This window comes from Passer montanus, unplaced genomic scaffold, assembly GCF_014805655.1.
Source record: "Passer montanus isolate IOZ18808 unplaced genomic scaffold, ASM1480565v1 scaffold17, whole genome shotgun sequence".
Taxonomy (NCBI): Eukaryota; Metazoa; Chordata; class Aves; order Passeriformes; family Passeridae; genus Passer; species Passer montanus.
In genome coordinates, this window is record NW_024364270.1 from 6,969,054 (window position 1) to 6,996,826 (window position 27,773).

The 27,773-nt window shown below is 36.5% G+C and overlaps 1 protein-coding gene across 17 annotated transcripts in view; it reads right to left on the reverse strand.

Annotated features, from left to right (window-relative positions):
* Positions 1 to 27,773, reverse strand: part of PPFIA2 (PTPRF interacting protein alpha 2) — a 286,017-nt gene that overhangs the window by 192,018 nt on the left and 66,226 nt on the right. For 5 of the 17 annotated variants that reach the window (XM_039703941.1, XM_039703937.1, XM_039703935.1 and 2 more), the window contains exon 1: positions 2,147 to 2,559. The exons of 11 other annotated variants lie outside the window; for them this stretch is intronic. In XM_039703941.1, the coding sequence (XP_039559875.1) occupies positions 2,147 to 2,227 (81 nt within the window). In that variant the 5' untranslated portion in view covers positions 2,228 to 2,559. Of the gene's footprint in view, positions 1 to 810; positions 1,015 to 2,146; positions 2,560 to 27,773 lie in introns of those variants that run through there. One more of the 17 variants, XM_039703938.1, reaches the window with a different exon arrangement.

Genomic DNA, 27,773 nt, shown 5'->3' on the forward strand with positions numbered 1-27,773 from the left:
TCCCAAAACATTGAAAGGTATTTAAATAAAAGAGATTCTCTGTCTCAAAGAGATTCAATCTAACATATAGAAACAATAAAATTGGTAGGAAAGCAAAGGTGAAAGTACTCTAAAACAGATCAAAGTAAGTAACAAGAATAATATAAAGTCTTTCTCAGCAATTATTACATTTGTTAGCAAAGACTGAAGTAACTCAAGAAGGAAAGAGAAGGCAGTGCAGACATGGTGATCTAAAGCTACAAGACAAGGAACAATGAAGCTAAGGCAAGAACTGCAAAGTTGCTTCCCATCTCTTTATATCACACATAGATAAATAAATAAATGGGGAAAATATTTGAAAAGGACATCACAGGACAATACAGACTCTCTTTGGTAGATTTTTTTTTATTTTATTTTTTTTTTTACTTTTCAGGGATTCTTTTAGCACCAACAACACCAAGCTGTTCTAGAACACAAACACATACTGTCCAGAATTAACAGCTTTACATTCCAGGGTCAACAAGGCTCTACATTGTTCATTAAAGTATCCAGGATGCAACTGGAAATTTAGTTCTACTTTCCCTTTATTTAGTGATCCCTTACCTCGAAAATCTGCCAAATAAATAATTTTGAAAATAGATTTTTTTGCATGGGGATTATATCTACAGTAATCACAGGGATTGCTAGTAGCAATAATACATATTGTCAAAAATATATATACTTTAGTTCTTACTTCCATAAAGTATCACAAAATAAGATATTCAGTTTGGTATCACAACCAAGCATCCTAATTTTTGTGACTTTTCAACTTGACATACTCAGAAAGAATACCTGACGTCAGGAACTGTGTTTAAGAGCACAGCTACAGGAGGCTGTACAGAATATTTAGATGTCAATGTGTGAAAAAAGTAGTCATGCTGTAGAGGAACAGGCCTGGGGCACTCATGTCTCTGAATCACTGCCAGGATCAGCAGATCGTCACTGTTAGGAGGAGGCCATTCTTTCTGCACAGCCCTCAACTACCATTTGACACCACTGTAAGAAGGGCAAGACAGTACAATTAAAAACAATGGATTAAAAAGGACACAAGAATGAAATGCAGTTATTGGACCTAAAGAATGCTGTACCTGGATTTTGTAATAAAAGTTTGCTATTCATTTTATAATCAACTTTACGATCATCTTTGCTTCAGATTGTTTGTTCTGGTCATATACACAGGGTTTATTACATATTAAAGAATCCCTCTACAACAGCATAACTAATGAAAAACACAATATCCTTCCTTTTCCTGCTAGGCAATCAGGAAAAGGAAGGATATTTAAATCCTAACTGTGTCAGAGGCTGAGCTGAAAAAGCTGTTGCCACTTTAAGTTAGTGGAGTGTTTGATTTGCCCTGCAGGGCCAAAATGCTCTAGGGACCATCTGGGGCAGGGGTGTGTGTGAGGGTTTTTTTATTCTTGTTTAATCTTAGCGTAGGATTACACAGTTTCTCGAAGCCAAGGTACTGAAGATTACTTATAATGAACTGCTACTGGAAGATGGTTGTGATTAGATTGGTTTACAATTAAGATACAGAGCATATAATACATTTTTACCTTTAGTTAAGCACACAACCTTATTTACCTGAATGAGGCTTAAAATTGAGACCCTTAATAATCTTAGCAAGAGATTCTGCTGTTCTATCAATTACATATGTATTACTATTCACAGGAATCAAATTAAGCATCAGCTAGCATGAAATTACATTCAGGATTTATATTTAAAAAATCCATACAGGTACAACATACAAAGTTTTTGAAATCTATTTTGTATAACATGACTTTGGAATTTCTGGTAATTTCAACAGAGTGCTTATTTGAACTAAACAGAAAGACAGTGTGGGTCCATGTAAGGAACTATAAGTCTAATTAATTGCTAGATGATAGTATTATTGGAAAAAAAAACAATAGCAAAATCATAATGAATGCAATTTTATGTTAGAATAGGAGCAATTACATGCTGATTTTTTTAAGGCAGCAAACTTACTGTGATGATATTGACTTCTTACATTTTTTTCTCCTACATATACAAAACTAATGAATACATAAGCCTCTTAAAATATTAGCTACTCTTATTCAAAGTTTACCTATCATTTAAAATCCTTTCAGTGTTATTAAAGTTCACTTACCTGAAAAGTATAAAACCGGGTCCCATTAGGAGGATGCACTTTAGGAGAGGCAGAGACAGTGTTCATATCCGAGAATATCATTTCTGGTCACACACAATACAATCCACAGAGAGCTACAGATGCAGAGCAGAGAGCTAAGCTCGGAGACAAATCCTTTTATACATTTAGGGAGGCAATTGGACAAAATTCTGTCTGCCCCATCCGTTCAGACGTACAGGGACAGTGCTTTGAATTCCTCACTCCTGCATCTGTGAGCTAAACTGTAAGGTCACTGCTCCCTGACCTCCAGCTCAGCTAGCCCGTTGTAATATGCATGATGAATAAAAATTAGAAATGCCAAAGAAAAGAGAGCCAGAACCTACAGTACGTGGAGCTTGTGCAGAATCTGGCAATGCTTTGGACCTGCCCATCTGTTCTCAGTGATAATCACCTCCCTCCACCACAGCCTTGCAAAGTGATTATGCTAAGCATCCCAGTTAACCAATAAAACACAGTTTCATTTCAAGCAAGCGTGCACAGTGAAAAACAGAGGACCTCTTCTGACTAACCTGAAGCATGCCTCGTGTTCAGTTTATAGCTGTATTTGATAACAACGATAATTTTATCATTTCAGCTGCTGACAGCTATGTTAACACATACAACCTGCTTTAAATAACACAAAGGTGGCTTTTTTGTCCTTTTAACAGAATTGCTTAGAAAAAAAAAGTAAATTGTGTATTGCTCTCCAAATTAGTATTTTCTACATTTCTTAATTTTTGGTGCTACTACTGGGGAGAAATACATATTTGTGAGACTGTTTACAGAGCTATAGTCAGTTTAAATATAATACACATTATAAGCTTCTCTTCTGCTATTTTTTTTCTAATTATTTTTTTCTCATCTTCAGTCTGAATCTCTCTTGAAGAAAGGTTTACCTAACATTGTTAAGTATAAGTTTGGAATTTTATTCTGAGCCTTACTGTGCTTAGCAAAGCTATAGACCGACAGCTTAATTCATTAGCTATATACAAGATGTTTTAAAGAAGTTATTTTTTAAAGCGGATAATACTCGTGAACACCTGCACTGAACATTCAAAAATCATTCATCAGATCTTTTCTTCAAACACAGATCATTTGAACTACATGAAGATGATGAAGAAAGTAATATTCTAAGAACTTGGCATCTTTCAGCAAAAAAAAAAAAAGTGTGCAATTTACAAAAATTGAAAAGTAGGGTTACAGAAAAGAGTAAAATTGTAAAGTGGTTGCAAAACAAATTTTACATGCTCTGTCAAGCACTTTGTATTTTATTCACAAAGTTTAAAAGAGACAGAAAAAACACTTAGAAAATGGTACTTTCAAAAGGAACTTGTCAAAATTCTAAAAGCCTTGTGAGTTGCCAGGTTGCCTATGTTTTTTATTCTGTTTTATCCTAGTGCTTTTAGCAATAGAAAATAATGTAGCTTCTAAAGTAAAATGACTGTGAAAGGAGTTGGAAAAGATGCAGAGATGTCTGTTTAAATGTGTCAGAGTAGCGCAGACTACAATAATATTTTGTAAGCCAAAAAAAAAAAATCTTCTCAGATCTTATTCATACCTATTCATAAAAATTTCTTATAATTACTGTGTTATGGCTTCTATAACATTTACAGAATCAAGGCAAAACTACTGTCTGGAACATTTTCTTAAGACCTAGATTTCAGATTACAGTGTATTCTTCCCTCTTTGATTCCTCTTCCAGAAAATCTAGATGGTTGTATTAGCAAAGAGGCCCCTCAGCTGGTCAAATGAAAGATACCAGTTTGTTTATAATCTGAGTAGAGAATATTTTATTATGAGCTGATACTTTCTTCTTTATAATATGCCTACCAAACATGTGTTATTTCTCCACAGTGCAATGAATAAAGTTTAATTTATGGACATTTAAAATAGTTTGCCCTGGAAAAAGAAAGAAGTTTACCTCGGTTTCCTCATAATAATTCCTTCAAATGCATAATTTGAAGAATTCATGTGCAAAATCCCATACACATTCCTCCAACAGACAAGTACTTTCACCACTCAGTAATTGCATCTATTAGCTTGAACTTCTCTTCCTTCAACTTTTGGAACTTTTAATCCTTGTTTCTACCAGGCATATAGAAAACTCAGTTCATTTTCTCATACTGGCATGTGCTAAATCTTAAGGTAGTTAATTCACAGTTAAATACTTTAGTCACAGTTACAATAATGCCTTTCATGATCATAACACTACTGCTGTATTTATACTTGCTAGTTCCCTATTTGTTCCTCTAGGACTGCATATCTTTTTTTAGCTGTAGCCTTCCACTGGGAGCCCTTACTGGGATCACTGTTCACCATGTCTTGGCTGCCTGCTACTTGAAAAATGCTTTTCAAAATACTGTTCCTTGTCTTTTATCTGTTGTTTTGGCTTTCCTTCCTAGGTAAAGAAATTTGTAGATAAAAAACCTGCCACCAATGCCACCACAAAAAAAAAAAAAGGCAACAGCCCCCCATGCCAATAAACATATTTCCTTATCTAATCAGTATAAATCTGGAGAGAAGGCATAGCAGTTGTTGTAACTCTCCACTAACTTCCACCTCATGAGGAAAGGTAAAGACTATGAATTTTCTTCTATCTAACTACAATACAGACATTTTTGTAGCATCCTCATGGAATCAGAATGTCATTTTGGTGTAACTGTCAAAATAGATTGAGAATGTTTGTTTACAGCAGGTTTTTTTCTGAAAAATATGAAACTAGCGTCCTGTCAGGAAGCGGTTAGAGCACAAGTGAATTCGGTAAAGCATGAACTGATGCATGGCAGAATGAGTGTTCACAATTACAGAAAGAGTCACATTTCAGAAAAGCCAGCAGCCCCAAAGCTGGGATTCAGCAATCTCCTCAGAACAAGGAGCTGGAACCAGGTCTCCCATGTCTAATAGAATGCAATAATGACTAAGGAGGGTATCAACCAACATGAACTAAAAAAGAGCAGAAAATGGAACTGAAAGAAAATGAAGACACACAGCAAGACAAACAGAGAAAGACACCTAGAGACCATGACTACAGTTCAGTGGTAGAAGTATTTACAAAGGATGCAATCCCCATTAAAATATTTGCTCCCATAAATCTTCCAACTAATGGTTTAATTATTCCTTAAACTGAGACTTGCAGTGTAGGAAAAAAAAATCTTCTGCATGAAAAAAAGTTACACATGCTTAAAAGTATGAGATACGGCAATGCTTCTGAGATGTCTTTAGTTTCAGTTAGTTTTGAATGTATGAGTTATCAAGCACTGAAACTGTATCATATGAATTATTTTGGACTATACATTTTGGTTAGACATTACACTCCAAAATTTTCAATGCGATTATTTAATTTTTAAGTGTGTTTTTTTATGCGTAGCCTACGATTTTTGATAGTACGTACAAAACGCATAATCTGTTATATATATATATAAAACCCCCAGTAAGTTACACATCCAAAAGGAAGGCATATACATGTATATATCAGATGACTATGTAAAGTACTTTGAAAATTCAGGGACACTAATACAAACCCTTCTATTTCTGACCGCAGAGACAAGATGCACTTTTTAAAATTGATGAACACACTCAGCTTTTTAATATGGTAGTGCTTGTGATATATAGTTTCTCTTCAGACTATGTAGTGCAATATAAAGCAGATGTTTTGAGTTAAGATTTAAATCACCAGCTCTTATTGAATTAGGCAAGTAATTATCCAGAAACAAGGACTTTATATCACATATTATTCTCATTTCTGTCTCTCTCAGGGAAAGCCATGTTAAAGAAACATGTCTTCCTCCAGGAGCAGGAGTGTGTGATTTTCAGAACATTGGAGAGCTTTCACATTAAACCACTAGACCTTCTACTTCACAGATTCAGAGAAACCCTAATCTTCCAATACTGACAACACTGTACTTGAATTGATGATTCTGTGTTACCTTCTGTTGTAGACATTAAAATAGAGGGAGTATCAGATGACATGTTACTCATCTGGCTTAAAAGATCCTGATTTTGCTTTAAACTGAAAAATGTTTAGAAAGTCCTGTTTTTCCAACAATTAGTGGCTGGAAATGGTGTTAAACCCTTACCACAGTTCAGAATAAAATATATTCAATTGCATATCAAATTTTAATGATTATCTTCATGAAGTCATACATGAAATCTAATTGGTTTTTATATCCAAATATATTTACAGCTCCTTTCACCTTATTTAATGAAGTTTTATGCCAAAAATATTTCTTTTTTCTCCCCCCATCAACAAAGCATTAAAGAATGTATAAAACCCACACACATGAAGTTTCAGAAACTAACAATTTCCAGCTATTATAGCTCCCAGAAAGCAAAGTGGGAGAATTAAAGACAACAAAACAGAACAAGGAAATTCTTGCTCCCTTTCAGGCTTCTAGTACTAACAGAAAACCCTTACAGAATTTAAAACTGGTAGGAAAAGATCAGCTTATCTTATTGGTAAATAAAGCCTCTTTTTCATCTTGTCTCTGTACTTAAGAGCAATTTATCAACATTTCCATCATTGGTCTTTGCTGTTTCTGAGTATGCAAATACCAACTTGTACCAGGAATTGTGTCACAAGAACAAGTGCTGGTACCAACCCGTATGGGCTCATAGTATGAACCTATCAGCCCTGTTTTAACTCTGAACATAAGGATTTGTGCAACCCTTGATGACAAGTATGCTGCAGGAAAAACATATCTTCTGTTAGAAGTAAAAACTATATGTTAGAAATACTAAAGGATAAAATGCATCCCAGCAGGTTTATTCTGTATGATGGCTTCCCTTTCAAGCATGAGAACAATGACAAAACTTTCACAGGAACTGCAAGTATGAATATAATTAATTTTTAAAGTAGTCCCACTTTGTTGCATATGGTGAAATGTTTTACCATGTATTGTATTTACTTTGAAAAAAAGAGAGTCAACATCAACAAATCAACTTTAAACCCTTATAACCATTTTTCCTTTAAATGGCAAACTTGAGAATTCATTTAACTAACAGTAAATCTCTCTATGCTATGAAAGGTCAAAATTAAAATTGCTCATTCAACATCCAAGCGAGTTTATGAATGCAGTTGTTCATTCAGAATAGATTTTGTATAACCTATCAAGTATGCAGTCCATAATCAACAAATATGGAAGGCAACCATGATGACACTAAGTTGAAAAGTTACTATTTGATTGCTTGTGCAGGAGCAAAATTTCCCTTTATTTTGTATTCTAGACAAGCAAATTTTGATCACAGCTAGGACTCCTGTAGAGCACTGCCCTATAATAATCTGCTCATCAAAGGTGTAAGAATTAATTCTTCCACTCTGAAAACTTAACAATTAAATAGTTCTATATCTGACTCCCTTTCCACATGGTTCAACAAAGCCAGGGTGGAATATTCAAAGCATCATTCCATTTTTCTTGAAACAATTCAAGTTCCCAGCACTGGATCTGTGCTTCCTCTGTATAACTCAACTATCAGTAAATGAAGATTGTACTTGAGGCTTATTAGGTAATTGAAATGAACCTGATATAAACACTGGTTTTATCTATTTTTAAGTTATGTGTTGAGGACAGTTACTGACTGAGTGAATCTAAAATGGAAATAGAATGAAAACTCAATATTTGTATATAGAGAAGTATACTGGACTTTAGGCATAATGTGAGAGTTGAAGGAGGATAGGATGGCAGAGTTGTACAAAAGTAATAAACCAAGCCATAAAAAATTGAGAGATTTATCTCTGAAAGTTAATACCTGATTTGAAAAGATATTTTCTTTTCTCCACAACTCTTGGGTTTCAACTGCCAATAGCACAGATATTAAGCTATATTTGCTATATATAATGGTCCTCTGCCACTCACTTTTGATGCCAGAACTACATTTCTGTTTTCTGACATTGCTAGAGATTTCATGACAAAGACTAGATGGTCCATGGAATCAAAGACAATTTTTTATGTAGGAGCAAAAAAGTGACTGCCTTTGTGAACGTTTTTAACATTTCGGTCAAATTTAACATTAAGTCTTGATGAATCAAGATCAAAACCTCCAAAGTAACGTGATCCCAGACAGTAGCAAGACATAATGTAAACAGTCAGCTTGTTATTTCGATATGTGTCATATCACTTAAGTGTCAGTTTTGCTATTTATGTTTTAAGTTGATTATATTGCAACATTACACACTGTGGTATCACAGCACTTGGCAAAATACAAGTAGTTTCTTATCAGTAAGTGTAGAATCTAAATCATGTACATTACTGCAAAGGATCACAGTACATTAAGGATGAGTGAAATTAAGAAAGAACATAAGATGATAATCATTGCCTATGTATCATCAGCAGCAGAGTGGCTTTTTCTTTTTAAGTGAACATCTTACATTATGTGTCTCATCCTGAGGATAAAAATAGGATGAAAGACTATGAGGGAAAAACAGAAGATACACGTTTGAGATAATGTGTTCAGACACTACAACTTACTGTGAATAGATATCCTCTCTAACCTATTATTCCTTCAGAAAATACTTTTTCTTCCTAACATTATTATTTTAGTAATTTTCATTCTAATAATTTATTTTATACAGAAATTGTTCTGCAATCTTTACATAGAGATGTATTCTGTTCTGGAAGTATAAAAAGTGTTCAGAGAGTAAACTACTAATGAAAATGAGTAACAGAGTTTTATCTAGAAGATAAAGGATGTCAGAAAAGCTTGTGCCAAGGCAATTGTCTTTGTTATTTATTTCTATTTCTGCTCCATCTGGAAAGTACCTTTTGTCATAATGAGTGATGCAAGTTGCTAAACTGGTCCTTTGAGAAAGCTTTTGATTCATTTCTGTAAATTCTAAAATTCATGACTGATTAGTCCCATACTTTTCATGGGAACTGGAAATACTCTCTTGAGTAAGGATTGTGGACATCAGCAGGCCTTTGCAAAAGGAGGTCTGTTTGTTTTACTTTCTTAATTAAAATTTCATAATTTCTCTATAATGTCAGTGAATATATTTCTGAATGAAATGAACACAAACTTGAAAATTAAGAATAACTAAAATAAACCCATAAACTACATAATCATGCCTTCTTTCACATTGTGAAAAAACTGAAATATTACTGATGATTTAATGAAATTCTGTTAAGTAGATTTACCCTGGCAGCTTTCCTGTCCTGAAGGTAAAAGAGCAACAATCCTGAAAGGCATCACAACCCTTGGAATTGGAATCTGCTGAAGAACTGTTAATATTGACAGTCATACCCCCAAAAGCAGTAACTAATTTAATCAATGACATCTCTTATCCAATTTTCAAGGATGCTCAGCTCTGAATAGCCTCTCTTAAGTCATATCAGCCCTGCTGATGCCATTTTGAGCATTTAGGTCTCACTGCTGCACACTTAAGAGGCAAAGCACTTGGAGTGACTGAGTAAGCTTGAAAATGTCAGACCTGTTGCTCCAACTTTATTCACAAAATGTAGACTCCTAAAGACAATGCAAAATTCCCTTTTATAGCTAGATACAAGCAACAAAACCTTTTCTTGCCTTTTTTTTAAGTACATGGCACAAATCAGTAATAACATATGAGCTTGAGAAGACCTCAAGACTTTGCTATGGTGCACATTTCTTCATTGTCATAGATATGGCCTTGTAAGTGATCATGGTAGAAAGTAGAGTCTCTTCTAATAACGTGTCCTATCTGTGCTTGTCCTTAACCACTTGATGCAATTTTCCCTTCTAAAATGCAGTGGCAGTGTTTGTGTACTGATACTCTCTAAAATCATCTTTCCAGCAGAGAAAAGATTGGAGACTATAAAACAAAACAGTCAATACCATCCTGAGGGCAAATGGCTGCTCCAGATCTTGAGTCAGCACACTTTCATTTCCCCTTAAAAACTATTATAAAAATATAGAATGATCCAGAAACTGCATAGTGATATGAAGTAGGAAACATTGCATTTTTCTGTGCAACAAAATCAAGATATACAAATACAGCTGAAAGATAGTTTCCCGGTGCTAGAAAATATGAATCCCATTGACCTAAATATTTTTTGGGTTTTATTTTTTATTTTGTTCGTAATTCAGACTTGGGCAATTACAGAATATGCTATGCTGATTAATGCTGGGTTATTGTTTATTTTCAGTAACCCTATTTACCTTCCTGGAAATTCTAAAAGTCAATAGACAACAGTATAAAACCATAATTATTCCAATCTTTAGGCTGAATGTTTTCAAAACTTGCTAAATCCCAAAAAAAGGACTTTCTAAGTCTTAATCTTCATAATAGTCACCTTTCTGTTTTATTAAACATGCTTTGGGAAAAAAAAAAAAAGGTAGGATAGGATATTAAATATTTCTAGAACACAGGAAAAGTAAATTATCTATTTCCTTTCCGCATTCAGTCAGGACGACTTCAAAATTTATCATGCAAGTGACTAAGCAGCATTATTCACGATTCATCTTGCCATGCATCTAAAAAGTGCCGTAAATTTATAAGCAGTGGAATGTATATGTTGTTAACATTCTTATAGCTTAACCTGTATCTTAAGGTAGAAAACTGAGATGAAGATAGATTGATAATCAACAAACATTTGTGCCAATATTAAATGAAGATAGAACTGTTATTATTAAGGATCACAGTCTAAAAACCTACTGTTGGACAGGAAAAATAGCTACTTGACAAAAGCATAAAAATGCAGTGAAACCTAAATTAAACACTGTGATACTGAAAGAGTACTGCTCTCATCTAACAGGACCTTGTCCCTTCTATATGGGAGCAGATGACTATTGCCTGGTATTCTGCACTCACAGCTCATTTTGAAAATGCTTGAAGTTTAGTGGTATGACTATAAAGTTTCTAGATCAAAAGAAGGAAATTATTCATGGACAGAGAATCTCAGGTGGAATGAGAGGAGATGGAAAACTGGGAATTATGTGGCTGCTATTGAGCAAGGACACATTGAAATCTCATTGCCAAAAGAAGGTAGCTTTTGCATTTCTTTCTTTCATAGAAGCAAGGGCAGAAGTGAACCTTGGCATCTTCTGCTGGGCTTTATTTGCAGTGGAAGAGACCATGTCTCTTGTGTGTTACCACAGGCTCCCTTTAGAGTCAATAAAGACAGGCACTTTCAAGGGGCACTGTTTCTGACCTATTTTAGATGTCTATTTTAGTTTGAGATGAATCACACTACAGAGGTGGGAGGCAGTAAAGACAAAAATGCCTACGCTCTAGATATCTGAAGTTAGGTGCAGTGAAACCTACCCTGGGAGCTTGAACTGAATGTTAAAGAAGTTATCAAAACATGACAAGAAGATATTATAATCAATGACAAAACCCCCACCACTGATTAAGTACACCCAAGGGAAAATTACTATCAGAAATAATTTTTCTATAACTATGTGAAGCAAAACTAAAACCACACAAACCCTGAAAATGGCTTTTCCTACTTTCCTGAAACAAATTATGTGAAAAGCAACATCTGCAGCAACAAATTCACAGTCACATCCAGATTAAGTCTGCTGCTGTAATCACTCAGAAGATTAACATCCCAGACTAAGATACAAAAGTCTGTGGAGCACAGCAAAATTAACTGCAAAATTATTTATGTTTTATTACAGGATATAGTGTGACACAAACAAGTTAAATCACATCTACAATGTTAAATAATAAAGCCACTTCAGGCCAGGCAGTTCCAAATTCCTAGTAATATAGCTGTGCTTATTTCACATTCACTGCAACATGAACAGGTTTCTTATGAACATTAAACAGATATTACAGAAATTTATTAAAATTCAAAGCTCATAATTTTTTTAGAACTTCACAGAGTTTCATATATAATATTTCATGCAATTTCATACAGCAGCTTTAAATTTTGATTAGTGCCAAGTAGTGATAATGTTAATTAGTATGTTCTTAAAGTGGCGCAGAAAATCTTTAAAAAACTGCATAGCGCTATATAGTGAACTTAAAATATATACAAAATGTATGCATCTGTAGTAAATTGCATAGTAAAACCATATTTGTCATGTGTAGAAAATTCTCATAACATTAGTGCACTAAGAATTTTCTTTTGAAGAAAAAAAAGGTACCAAAAAGGAGCCAACTACAGGTTTAACCTGCATTGTTCATATAAAGATTTAGTCCTTTCCTAAGTCTGGTGTAGGACATATTCTCAGTAATACCTTATGGGAAAGACAGCCATAGGAAAAATTATACATCATCTTTCATCTTCACCCACTGGCCTCTCTTCTCTGAAGAAAATAAATGGATAAACTTTTAGTGTAGCTCCTCTACAGAAGGTACATTTAACACAAATACATCCTGGTTTCCTTCATCTTTAATTAAAGAGTGCTAGTCTTGACAGCCTCTCTTCACTTAAAAATTCCTTCTTAGCCCTGATAATTTTCACTATCTATGTCTACATCTCCAGATAGTAGCTTACCATGATGGAATATATCTTGTTCCTTCCCTGCACAGACAGATGGAAATCAAAAGGAAACATTTTATCTTACTCCTACTCCCATCCATTTACCAAGACTCCTAACCGTCTAGCCGGCGCATGGAAAGCGGCACTGGAATTGCAGTTAAGTGTGGTTTCCTAAGATTGAACAACATTGCACCTCAGAATAAACAGGTGGCATATACGGCAAAATGGACCAGCACAAATACAATTCTAACTCAAAGTTTTCAGACACTGACCAAGAAAGATATTTCATTAAATGGCAGAATAGTTTTCAATATTTGCACAGTCTGTTTAAGTGAAAAGATTGAGATGACCATGGACGTGGTTTGACAAGCAAGATAGAACAGTTGGGAAAATAAATTGCAGATGAGTCAGCAATTAAAATAAAACTTGTGAATTTATTTTTAAAAAATTTCTGATGACTCATTTGCAATTAGCTCCCCATAAGCTTCCATTGTATACACTCCGCCTTGTAATAAGTGAACAGATGAACTTTGGTTTATGTGCAAATTAACCAAGATACTTTATTGCTTCATGTGTCTTTGAACTGTTCACATATTAAAATAATTAGTGAACTCTTAATTTGCTTTACAAGAACCTTCAAAAATTTTTCCTAATTTCTGAAATTTTATTTTTGTACTTAATGCATTTGAAAGGTAATATAGTAAAAGGTTATTAGAACAAAATGAAGAAAACATTAATAGAACAAGAAGTTCACTTTGCAACACTGAGTGCTACACTTAAATTTAAAATGACACATTTGATCAAGTTCCATAGTTAAAAACCATCCCTTTTCATGAGGGCTAAAAATTAGGTTTCATATTACCAGCAACTTAAAACAGACACAAAACTCTTTCCTGGATACCCTTTCAAATAACTCTTTATTAGCTCAGTTGTTTATTGCTTTAGTTTAGACAAAGATCGTCCTTCCAAGCAATTCCATCCCATACATTACTGTGTTTCACTGTTACTGCCCATTTCTAGAGTTGCAATTAATGGAGCAAAAAAGAGGCAGGCATAATGTGTCAAAGCTAAAACAGAGGAGGTAACAGAGTTGGCATGGAGGCTGTGACATCATTAGAGGGAAATGGAAAGCTATATTTATAGGAGTAAATTAAATGTGCTTGGGAAAGTTCCCAATTGTTGTGGCCAACTGGCACAGTAGAGTACACAAATATGTTAGTCAACACTGAAGTGTCCAAAGAGCCTGCATGCAAACTGCTTATTGGGAATGGTCCCTGCAACAGTCCTATTCCCACACCATGATTAGTAATTGCCTGGAAAAAGTATAAATTAGTGTGAATGAAAAGTGTGCCAGAGTCTGGGCCAACAGATTACTACAGATGATTATGTTTGACCATCCAGGAACATTTCCCAGTACTATCTGATTTACTTGCATATAAACATGCTAAGCCTTTCCAGAAGGTTTAAAGTTATGGAACACAGTAAAAGATTTTATGCATTTCCAGTCTTGCTGTTGAAAATCATTTGGTGTTTAGGGAAATTAGAGATAGGATATGAATGATCAATACCAACCATTTCTAAAACTTCCGTCAAGATAAATCAGACTGGACACAGCATCATAGTTGCATTTTTGGCTGAAGAATGCAACACTGTATTTGGGAAGAGAATGCAGATTCGTACCATAGATAATGGTTTCATTTCACTCAGTTATCTGTATCTGTTGAAGGCCACTGCCTTTTGTCCTGCTGTTTGCCCAGGAGAAGGGCCCAACCCTGCCTAGCTACAACGACCTTTCAGGTAGTTGGAGAGAGGGAGAAAGTCACTCCTGAGCCAGGTTAAACCACCCCACCTCCCTCAGCCACTTCCCATAAATCTTGTGCTTCAGACTCTTCACCAGCTCTGTTGTTAGTCATTCTCTCAACACACTCAGCCCCTCAACGTCATTCTTTAGTGTGGAGCCCAAAACCACACAGAATTCATGGTCCAGCCTCTCCAAGGTAGGGTACAGGGGGATGAGTCACATTCAGCTGTTGACAATCAGCACCCTCAGCTACTTTATCCCTGGACCACTTCCCAGCCACTCTACTCGAGCCTGCAGCACTGCCTGGGGCTGCTGTGACCGAAGGGCAGGACCCAGCACTTAGCTTGTTGAAACTCATGCAACTGGCCTTGACCCATCCATACAGACTGTCCTTTTATTTTATTCTAAGCATTAAAACTGTGTGGTGTGGCTGTGCTTCTTATCTTATGGAAATAGAAAGAGGTAGTTGCACAGCACTTTTGGGTTGGCTTGTTTTTTTTGATTTGTCAGGTCAGCTCATAGTGATAATTTTCTAGATTAATGTATTTTGAGTCTTATTTCACAGTTCCTAAAACATACCACAATGAACTACTCTGGATGATGACTCTTTGTGACCTGAAACCTTTTCTCCATAAAGTAATTTAAAATTATTGGCATTTTGATATTGCTCTTTAAACAAGAAAGTACTGTATTTCTTAGGATTTGGTCTTAAAAATAACTTAAGGTTGCTAACACTCATACAGAAAAATCTGTAGCTCTATATTGCAATGGCATCCCAGTGATTCAGTCTCTTTTCTTCTGTGCAACTTGAGATGAGATTTTTACTTACTTGTAGTCTTACTTTTTATCATATATCAGTAATTCAGACTGACATTGGCAAATTGTGGCCAAAATGACTAATTTTACATCCAGCGTGATATTACATGATCAAAGAAATGTTGTCATTCTTACTGGGAATTCCTGACACCTGTAAACCTTACATGGTCTCAAGTGTTAAGAATGAAGACCATGTGTCAAGACCAGCTCTTATTATCTGTTAAGATTTACAGTTATGACCTGATCAAAACATACAAGTAGTCTACAGCAGAGGCAGCATGGCATGCTCCAGAGAAGCAACCAACTGCTATTGACAGAATGCAGGACTTTTCTCTCATTCTGCTCCCTTGCCACACTTCAGTATCTTAACAGTTGTAATCAGTGGCACAGCAGAGTTCAAAAGACAATCACCTTCAGGAAGTGTTCCTGATGTAATTACCAAAATACAGATCATACTCAATCTTGCAGACAGAAGTACTGCATAAAACTGTAGGTGCCTCTACTTGAAAAAACTGAGATTTTATAAACTTGATTTATTTTTTTCAGTCTGCTTGTTTCACAAATTATTTCACCCTTCAGCAATACGCAGCTACAAGCAGCTGACTCTGGAGAAGCAATTTTTAATTAAAACCTGTTTCTCCCCCTTTGTGCTTCAGTTAATGACTGCCAGAAGGTGTTGCTAACCACAGGCCCTTTTCAATACATTCTGAGCATACTCATATCCTATCACCTTCTATGGAAAAGATGGGTACTCAGCATTTGTGGTAAGTGGGAGGACATGGATATTTCTCTGGCAGCTGAGCTGTGCTAAATGAAAAGTCTCCACTAAGTCTTTATTTTTTAATTAGTTGTTCATTAAAAGAAATTACTTCCAGTAGCGAATAAAACTGTCCTAAAATCTAGAAGAATGGAAATTACTCTGTCAGTTATAAAAGTAAATAATTATTGACAGAACGTTCATGATTTAACAATTTCAGTGTTTCCTAGATCAAGTCTTAAAGGGGTAATATTTATGCTTTCGTGATAATTTACTTGATGAATGTTTAGCGATGTATTTCCGAAGCTAGGGCTAGGATCTTGTGGCTAAATTGAGAGCACTGAATGTTTTTCCTCATTCATTCCTTTAAGAAAAGAGTGATTAATTACAATGCTTATTAAATGCTGAAGTCAAAAATACACCAGACCTTTTCTATTGTAACAGTTAACATAAATGTTTCTGCTCTATGGATTTGGTAGGCTGTACAACAAAGATGTTTTGGTTTAGGCATTGATAAAAGGGTTGATTAGGGGTTTATCTTGTTTACTGGCTTGTTTCTCTTTATATTGGCTTCTTCAGCAATTTGGTAAGCTAGTTTTATAAAAACTATTAAGAAAATGTTGCTTTCATTAAAGTCTAGTGTTGGCTCAGATCTTTCAATGTTTTACTGTGAAGATGGCAGAACATAGAAGGTGTGTCTAAGGCTATTCAGTTGTGTTCCTATCCACAGAAGAGTTCAAAATGGTACAGCTCTGTGCAGCCCTTTCTGCTCTATTGACTGTGATGCATCAGCGCTGGAAACACACACACAGAGAAGAAAATACTTTTACTTCTTTCCTCCAGCTGATAGAGAAAACACCACTTACCTAGAACCTGAAACAAACACACACACTGCAACTTTGAAATACATCCCCTAATAACTTACAATAACCAACTATACTATTTCAAACAAATGTTATTCCATATGAGTAGGTTTCAGAACTGCTCCAAAACAAAGGCTGCCTGGCGGAACAGTGCTTCTGCTGACAGAATGTTTACTGCAGAGATATTGCAAAGATGATGTTAGGGGGAAAATGGCTTAGATTGGAAGATAAGGAACTCTCTCCCTGAAACTAAGCTACATAAATAAAATGACGAGGTAACAACAGTGAACTGTTTACATAACTGACATCAAAAAAATACTTAATCTACCATCCAAGTGAGGACTTAACCCTCTTGAATTGTGTTTTCCCTGTAATTCAGCATACAGGCATCTTAATGTACATGTAAGTGTTCAAAAGAATCGTCTAGCCCAATGAATACAAAGAAGCTTTAGATTTTTCTATTTCAGCTAGTAAAAAGCTGGAGCTAGTCTTTTTCTCTGCTATCTAATCAGCAGAGGGAGGGTTCTGTGAGCAGCACGTGAGTGCAACAGCACTGTGTGAAGTGAGAAAGGTTCATGGCAAAACCCAGAATGCTTTTTGACTTCCTACTGGAAGAGACTTTAAATATTTAAATATCACTTTTTCCACTGTGTCTTGCACTGGGTTCCTGTCAATTAAGACATTTTAAAAATCAGCCTTCTATGATGACTATAAAGTTCTAAGAAAACAAAGTTTAATCTTCAGAAAGATGAGGGTGTTTCTTCAGGAAGAAAGACAGGAAAACAAAGCCAGAAACAAGCAAATAGGAAGATACTTCAAAGGAATTCACCTTATGTAGAAGACGTAGCATTCTCACTGAATTGTGGTTGCTTCTAAAACAAAACCAATTATCCCCATATGACTTGCAGTCGCAAATACAAAGAGGACAAATGTGGGTATCAAACTATTCATGCCAAAATAACTTGTGAATCATCCTACCAAAGGTCACATCAGAGTTGCATACTGGCTTTTAAATAGAGGCTTTAGAAAAATGCTTAGGAAAGCTGCTGATATACTTACAAAGAAGAAAACAACACCTGACCTCTACGGTTTAAGAAATTATTTAAAAATATTTATCAACTAACAGGTGACTTATGTCCAAAAGTATAGGTTCAATTCCACACTAATCTCTGCCAAGTATCATGGTTCCCCACATACCATGAACAGGCATAGCATGCTCTGTATCTGAGCTTGGAAAGGGGCCCCTCAGTCACTAAGTAGGCTTTCCTTTAAGCATGTGCATATCCTATTTGAAACATAAGGGCCCACTTTCTAATCTCTGCCAAGCAGTGAGCACACACCTACCAACATTCACCAACCCACGGGAACATGATGGTTTCCCAGAGGTACAGTGATGTATGTCCCATACTCAACAAGCACTCAGGCACTGCATCTGTAGAGAACAGCCAAGCTGACACAGATGCTTTAGAGGCCTATTTCCATTTTAATGCACATGGAAGGGAAGATTTATGTGCACAGCTCATTTTGCGCCTAGCCAGAGTCACTCGCTAAATGACACGAGAAGAACAGGCGAACCGTGATGCCTGCCATGAGCGCGGAGCATCCCTCGCCCAGCCGCGGGCACGGGCAGCGCTGGGGCTGGAGGGGAGTGCCTGCCCGTCACCTGCTGTCCCTGCCTGCCGCCCGCCACCGCCGGGCATGCCCTCCATGGCAGGGGAACAGGGGCTTGGCACAGCTGGAGACAGGCAGTAACTCTGGGGAGACGCTTTCGCTGCAACAAGGACAATGCTGGCAAAAATGATGTCTCCCCTGGCTGCCTCTCTGCGTCACAGGACTTGCTTCTGGGAAAAGGAATCCCACCCATGGGAGATGGGTGCTTGCTGTACAATGCCTGATCCAGAACTGGTGGTGCAGAGTAAAGAGAACCAGGAAGGAGTTTGGAATATGTCACACTGAGTTGCTAGCATGTCAGCATGTCAGCTTTATATTAAAAAACCCTAAAACTATTGAAAATATTCAATATTAATTTTTTAATTCAGACTATTAAACTATTAAAGTTTTGTTTTGGTCAGTGGTCCATTACTGTTTCATGATTACTCTGAGGCAATAAATATAAATTACATAGAAAATCCAACTTTACTGTAAGCTGTATCTTAATTTCTTCCTGTCAGAAAAGACATGACAAAGTTTAACTAATTCACATGTATAGTCCTTCTATAGCTAAAGAAAATAGATATAATTTTAGAAACCCTTTGTGTTATGTATTGCTTAAAATTAGTGATAAACCGTTCTAATGGAAGCTGAAGGCAATTACAGAGGAAGTAAATCAGGGGCCCTTTGAAGTGTTAATATGGCTATTAACAAAATTAAATAAATTTATTGCCTCATTCAAGAGAAAATGCAGTAAGGTAAACTGTTAAGTATTTTTAATACATGCATAAAATGTTTCATCTGGAAAAATACGTGACATAATTTTGAATTGCCATTTTTTTAGTTTCTGGTTTTTTTTCAAGTTCAGCAAAACAGCCAGACATTAACTCATGAAAAGTCTCTAGAGGTCCAGTCTTGCAAAAATATTTGCACTTAAACAACTTCAGATAAAATTTTAAGATGAGCCTTCAAAATCACTGATAGATAGGAATACCAAGTACTTGTCATGAAATTTTTTTCACTTTGTTTTTAGACTACTGAATTCAATAAAATATTAAGTATATTGTCTTACTGAACTGAACTTTAACGCTCACAAGTCAGACAAGTATTCATATCACTTGTGAAAAATTTGCACAGAACTGTGTGTCCTTCTGTTTCATGCAAGAACTGTACAAAAGACAGTGATGTCTGTTCTCCAGAGGCATTGTTGTGTACATGACATTTGTAAAAACACTGCTACAAAGTGCAATAGGCTGAAATTTTATCTGAATTGTCACTGTATTAGGGTATAGGAAGTATGTTTTAGAATTTTCTAGCACTTTGCAGGAGAAGTCAGCACTAACATTTTCTGCTGAATTTATTAATGTGAAATTCATCAATCACAGAGTATCAAAATATGCAAATTCTGCCATTTGTTACCAACATTCTTGATTCATGACATACAAAATTATGCACTGGTGATCTGGGAGAACATGTTTTCTCCTTCTCTGCAGGTGGGTGGCAAAATGGAAAGAGAAGCAAGCGCATGACAAGGAAAGCAAACTCTGGTGGGAGTCACCTCTTTTCTTGAGTCATGGGACCACACAGAGCACCAGCAGGTCAACACAGGCAGGGGATCTGTCACAGCACCCCACCAGACCAAATGGAACCAAAAAACCTGCAGCAACCACACAGAAACCCCAAAGTCCCCAGTCAAGAATTATTAAAAAAATTTGAAGGAATATGATCTCTGAAATTGGGAAATTTGTGGCAGGTGCAGAGTTTCTCTAGACTTCTGCACCAGAAATAATCAGCTTACATATAACACCTGTACAGATGTGCTGTATTCTACACATATGATTCAACCTCTCAAATGCCCACCTGCAAACACAGCTTGCCTGTAGGAGTGGAGTCAAGGAAAAGGACTTGTGAGCATGACTGAAAAGCCAATGGATCTCAGAAGTTACTGTGGTTTTTAAAAATCAGGCAAAAATTTCTCTTTATCAAAGCAACGCTGATAAACTGAAGATTACTGACTTAGGGTTTTAAGAAGTAGAAGCAGTAGGCAGCAGCACCAGTGACTATGTTTGCTGTGACAAATCTACAGAAATTTATCAAAGATAACACATAGTACAGCAGGGAAATTAGGCTTTCTTGGGCACACAAAGACTATGACTTAAATTTAAGTAGTTGATGGCTGCATTCTTTTGGTTCACCAGATTACCGGCAACACCTTAACATTCACCTCAGCAAACCACGATGGGAAGCTTCACCCTGCTTTTGGCAAGGAAACATCTCCTTATGAACATTTGTAAAATTAGGTGCTTTGTATAGAATGTTTAAACACAGCTTTCCTGTGTTTAAACATTTTCCTGTGTCAGCTTGCATGTTTTAGTGACCTCTTTGGATGAGTATCAATCCTGACATTACATAACACAGGACCAAATTCTTAAAATTATTTTGATACCCATAATAAAAGATAACTACTCCTGGTAGGAATACACATCCCACAGACTTTTAGAGTTTTGAGTAACTCTACAAAGCTAGGATCATTAAAATCTGAATATTATGCTTTAATAGCAGTATATATAAAAAGAGAAAACACAATAAAACAAAACTTCAAGCAGCGTTCTAAATAAGAAGTAATTAAGCATAGGAGAAAAAGCGCTCAGACAAAACAAACATAAAATTACACCACCTTCCTTACGACTCCAGTAAAGCTGTGGCTCTTAGATCCCAGGCAGATGTATTACTATGTGTGATTTCAGAAGGAGGCACCCATCACACATACTAAAAGAGGAAAAGCTGTTCCTAACACTAAGAAACTTTTCACACATCTTAAACATGAACAGACGTTGACTAAAGGCAATGACTTTCCCAAACTAGACAAAGTAGTATGTGTACATATTTGTAGTATTCTGCCTTTTTCACAAACAGAGATCCTCTGTTGCACATTGCAATTTGTAGGCTCCAATATTAGCTCTAACTACTAATCAAAATAATTTGCACTGCTGCACTGGATTCTGATTCCCGGTGGCTGAGATTAAAATATATCTTTGTTTCTGTCCAAACATGAGGTGACCCAGACCAAGAGTAGGCCTATCTCTATTAGAGAGGTGACAATATCTGAAGCTGCTGCATGCATTTGTTTCAGAACATCACTGCATAGCTTTTTGTGCAACATTAAGAGAGAAAACATGCTTCTCAAAACCGCAAAGCAGCAACAGCTAAATAGGGAAAGGCAACAAATGCCAATTCCGCTAGAATAGTCATTCAAAGCCACAGAATTCAGAATAAGCAAAGCCTATTTCTGGGAGTTTTCACTTCCAGCACTCAGTAAATTTCAAATTAAAGAATGGCCATTTACCTTCATGCAAAGAACATTTAGCATTGCCAGATAAAATAAATTTTTAAAAAATACTGAAAGAAAGAATCAGAGCTTACCCAAGTGCTAATTTCTATCTTTACTTTCAAGTTTTAAAACAGAACAATATCCCTGCAAATAAAGTGCCACCAACAAAAAGGTAATTTCTATTGTAAATGGATACTCAAACCATCATTCAGCATTTCTTGTCTTTTCTGGGGAAGTAAGTATGTGTAAGCATGGTTAAAGGGCATACCAGACTGTTAGATGTCCAGTCTTCTCTTCTTACCAGCACTTGTAATCTTCTGTTACATTTGGTCAAAAGGTCTCCCTTGCTGACCTTTCAGATGAGACTGTAATACACAGTGTGCACTTGTTTTGATCTGGAGCATTCACTGGAGCTAAAACTTTAGGACTTTAATACATGCTTTTAGCCTAAATACACAGACATTAGCAGAGCACAGACAAAATCCACTTACCAGGATAGGAACAAAGGTACCACTGTGATCTGTCATTGCAGCCTGCCTTCAGCAATAGTAAGAACAAGCTACTTTCTACAAAGAAAACTACAGTTTAAAGTGTTTCAGGAAGCCATCAGAAACAGTCTGACTCCTTCAAAAGCCTAAAGGCAACCTTTCTTTTTTTTCTTTTTAAAGTGTGATTCACATATCAAAGCATGTGTTTCAGTCTGATTCAGTGCTTACTTTAAACACACACCATTTGACATGAAAGAATAGTGTCGATCATTGGCTATATAGGATGGCTGGGACATTTAATGGGAATATAAAATTTATTTTCATGGTTATGAAGTTCACTCTGGTAATACAAAGTATTCCTAGGTACTTTGGTAAATCATCAAGCTATCCATTTTGAACAGCATTTACCTCCCCCCAAAAACCCCAAAAAGTTATTGTGAAGATTTGTATGTTGGAAAGAGACAAAAATATAAATCTGTTCACATACTCATTGAATCATCTTTTGGAAATTGTTCTTCACATACATATCCACATAAATGAAATATGCATCTCTATTATATATAGCATTTATGCACATATACATATATATATAAAATGTTAAAATGGTATCAGTTCAACAGAGTGTTTGTCATAGGGCAATCTCTCCTGCTGTTAAGTGAAGACAAAAGAAATCTTGTATTTAGTTTCTAAGCAAGAAGCATTTTTGCTCCTATACAAAGGTTTTATTTCTGGTACACTAAATGCTCGAAGTCAGTGTGGTGCAGCTGCCTGATGGATGTTGGTATTCTTGCTGGGACAGTTGTGCACTCTTGATCATGGACATGCAATACCAGGCCTGATTTCAATAGCTACTCTATGTTGTTCAGAGCCATAGCAACTACCCTGAAGGGTCTGAGCATGCCACATACATTTGAAAACAAAGTACAGTAAAGAAAGTGAATTTTTAGTACTGATTTATTTTGATTTTATGTAAACTAGTGATACCTTGAGTAAACTGATCCATTTACATAATTTATCACCTCATTTCCATTTAATGAAGCAGTTATATCTGACATTTTTATTACTTAAATTTGACATTTATGGCTTAATGACTCTGGAAGACAAAGAATGGAACAGAGCTGGTACAGAAAAATACACAAAAATATCAAACATAACAGAAGATCTACAAAAACTGCAATTCCCCTACACCATAATAACATCTATTATAGAAGTGACCACTGTACAACAAATGCACTATAGGCTTCAATCCAGTCTGTAACAGCTCTCTGTACTGCAAAGGACAGTTCTGTGTCTTCCCTTTAAAAACCACAGCTTTGGTCTGGTGAACAATTACATAAAATTCAATAGTTAAACTTACAGTCTAAAAGAGTTTCTGGAGGAATAATAAACCTCAGGAATTAGCCTCAAATCTAGTTTTGTCACTTTGTCATTCTGGAGTTTGTAGAGAAGTGTATGTATGTATCACCTTACTTAATCTCTTAATCTTATCATCTATCTACTTCCATAAACTTTGAAGTTAATTTTATGCCTCCAAATCAGTTCTCATGAATTCTTATGATATTATAAAATTATTTTTTTTTTCTCATTTCTTTAATTCACAGCAGTAAAACTATAGACTACAACTGCTGAAATATGCAGTGCCCAAGCAGAACTGTGCGGCTTTCAACAGGATTTTGGCCGTTCTGCACAGTGGAACACATATTTCCACAAGATGGTGCTCTTTCTTAAAAAATCCAACTTTATTGCGCCTAATGAGAAAATTCCAAGAAACTGTTAGGTTCCACTCCATTTTACCTGTGCAAACATTTTCAATGATACGATGCCAAAGCCTGCATGAGAAAATGTTTTGACTATTAAACAATGAAAAAAAAACCACCCAAAAGGAACCAATTTGCTTGGGATGTAAACACTGTAGTCTCTGGCCAGTGACCTCCTGCCAGTCCAGCCAAGGTCACATAAAAGGTGTTTTGTGCCTTGTTTCCCAAGATGATGTTCATCTTGGCAAAGTTCTGGGAAGCCAAGGGAGCCCGACAGCAGTACTGCAGCAGTGGGTGTCAGGGTGCTGGGTGTGTGGAGCTGCTGCTGCCTGATCCAGGAGGAGCCACAGCTCCAGAGCTCTGGTGAATTTTGGGGAGCTTCACGCCACCCCTTTCATGAGCTACAAGGGTTGCCTACAGAACTGTGTGATGGAAACAGAACTCCTGGTTTCAGAGTGCCAGACTGGGTGTGGGAAGCCTGGAGTTAACTCCCTCTGCTCTCTTTAAACCCATCACTGAGGAGCCGGCTCAGATGGGCTCCAGACAGATTTAGACACACTCTTCGAGTCCGTAAAAGCTGCAATTTGCTCCATATAAAACCTTCACTGCCAGCAATAGAGTCATTCCCAGAGTTGAGAAATTCTACAGGGTAAGCAGAAGTGTCAAACCCAGGTTTTTGATCTCTCTTCATTTTATTTCCTCACTTGGGAAATATAAGACAATTACATGTCAGAGTCCTGTGGGAATGAGGTTAGCACAAGTCCAATAAAATTGTGTGTTGTTTATAGGGACAGATAAATAACAAAACCATACATAGTAAAATATTAATAGACTGGTAATATTCTGCTTTTGATGAAAAGCAGAGGCTTTGGTGGGAATTGTGCAAACCTCTCTGAAATCTGAACCTCTGGTGCAACGAGGGATATGTCATATTTATTGATCTTAGAAAATTTTCATTAACTTGACAACATTTGCAGATGTTGACATTTGTTTTTCTTTAAAAATTTTTCACTTGTGACCTGAACTGCTCTCAGTCATATGAAAAATTCTTTTATCAACAAATAAACTTGAACTGTAATTTGTAACAGACACTGTAGCAATCATATCTTCACAGCCGAAAGTCTTCATTTTGCTAAAGTGCTATGAAAATGCAGGCTAAACAAAAAATAATATTGCATGACATTGGAAGTAGGTACTGGACAGAATTAAAAGGTCAATGACTAAAATGAGTGACAATTAGAAGTAGGTAGTGGGGAAGCTAGAGATAAGGGAGATAAAGGCACTCCAATGAGCAATTTCTATTTAAAAACACTCTTGTCCCTCATCCACCTTCCCACAGGTAATCACCTTTCCTTGCTGACACACAACTTCTCCCCTTGAGCTGGCAGGAAGGGTTCAGCACAGGACCACCTCCTTCTCCCAGAGCTTACAAGCAGTTACAAGGACAGAGATTGGGCGTCAGAAGTCCAGAGACCAAAGCCTTCCCCTTCTACTACTGCCAAGAATCACCTACAGTTGGCATCATGGCGTCACCAGTGCCAGGAGCAGCAGGAATGTGTGCAGCCTGCTAAAAAAAAAAAAAAACCCACAACAAAAAAAATCCCAAAAAATAAAAAAAAGCAGAGTTGCCACCTGAAAAAACAGCTCCCTGGAACCAGATTTGTACCATTCTCTTTGGTCTCCTCATAAAAAGTAAATTGAAAGAGATTCATTTCCATACCTGAGCTAAGTAACCAAAACCAAAAATAAAACAGAAGAAAGCCTCTTTCCTTGGATTTTGCATTGTGATGTTTGTAATTTGCATCAGCTAACAGAAAATGCACAATCTGATCTTTACATCAGTGGACACAGCCTAAGGAGAAACACACATTAATTTTGCAGGAAACTACTCCAGGATAATCTCTCCTTTGTGCACTTTTTTTTACCTGTCCCCTCTACCTGCAAAGAAAGTACCCAAGAGATGCCAGCATGTGAAAGGATTATCACCTGTGACAGCCTTACAAATGCCCACTTGAACACAAAGCACAGCCAGTACCTCCATGCCCTCAGGAAAGCACTTTAGCCCCAAGCATGTGCCAGCTCCCAAGAGCTGTGATCTGCCTCCGATGCCACAGGTGCTGCTATCGGCAATCTCACTCTCCCTCCTGCAAGTGAGGGAATTTGCTTTAGGTGGCTCAGCCTTTCTGAAATAGGATGTCAGGTAAGCTTGCTACAACATCCTTTACTGATCAATAATGCTCAGTAATGAGTTGCAGTGACTTAAATTTCAGATAACTTAAAGTCTTCATACGTTCTAAGGGGGCTGGGTCAGCGAAAAGAATGTAGTAATTACAGCGAAGAGAACACAGTAATTATTTGAAGTCACAGCACTGATGTGGGCCAGGAAGGCCAAAGAAGTTTTCTGAATTGCTGTAAATGTCTCAATAATTAATGCTGCATGTGTCTGGTTTCCTTTAGCTCTCAATTCCAGTATCAAGAGAGCTCAATTGGCAGACTTCTAACACTATAGCCATAGAATACAAAATACCTGGGGAGAGAAATGGGGGTTCACATCCCCTCCAGCCCCATCAACTTGATACTGTGCAAATCCTGCAGGTCTCTCTAGCTGCTTCACCCTGGGTTCCAGATTCACCAATATAGAAATCATAAAACCCTTTTGTAAACTTGACTGCTGCCAGCTCAATGAGACCATGTCACAGGAATCAGGAATTGCAGTCAAGTTGAAGCCTCATACTGAGGGGCCACCCTCACCACAAGATCTAAGCTTTCTCCTGTTCACAAGAGAGCTCTCTCCAAGATCATCTATAGATGTTCAGCATCTCAATGCACACTGAGATTGCAATTCCAATTAATTCTGATTCAGTAGTAGGTATAATCAATAAAATGGGAATCCCCCAATGGACAAGTTAATAAATCTTCTAAGTAAGAATTCAAAGTTACAGTCTGAGATGGAGAGATTCAGACTTAATATTGAGTCCCCTGTCTTCACGTACCCAAGTTACTGTTGTCTGCAAATTTACTAAGGGTGCATTCAATCCCCTCATCCTGATCACCAATAAAGATATTAAACAGGACTGGCCCCAGTACTGAGCCTGGGGCAACACCACTTGTGATATGTATATAGAAGCACAGTGGAGCTGTTTTGCACTACTGAAATACAAATATTACTCCCAGAAATAATAATTAGCTGTCACGTCCTGCCTTAATCTATGACAGTTTATACAGTTCAATTTTCCTAGTATGCCGGTAACCAGTCTTCCGCTAAGATTATGATTGCTGATGTCTGAGAAATATCTTTATTGATAAGCAAAAACTTGAAGCAGGAATTCTATTTTATAGACAGGTTTGGGGTAATTTTTCAATTTAAATTAAATATATTAGCAATAAGGTAGCTTTACACAAGCACACAGGAGCTTTTTTGCAACTCAATAAATTCAGGCAACCATATTCTATGAAATCAAGTTAAATGCATTTCTCTTGAAATGTACTATCAATAAAAAATACCAGTAGTGGAAATTGCTTTGTCTTGAATAGATGCTAAGTTTTAAATGCAATTTCTTTTAGGATGGATCACAGAATCTCCCAATATGATTATAATTTTAGTTTTCCTCTATGAATGTGGTTTGGCTCAGTCAGAAAAATGATCTGGCAATGTGTTAAAACAGTCTTTCTGCAACTTTGCTGCAGATATGCAGCAGCAGTTGTTTTTATGAAGCAAATAGGGATTTATGGCAATCTTTTAAAGG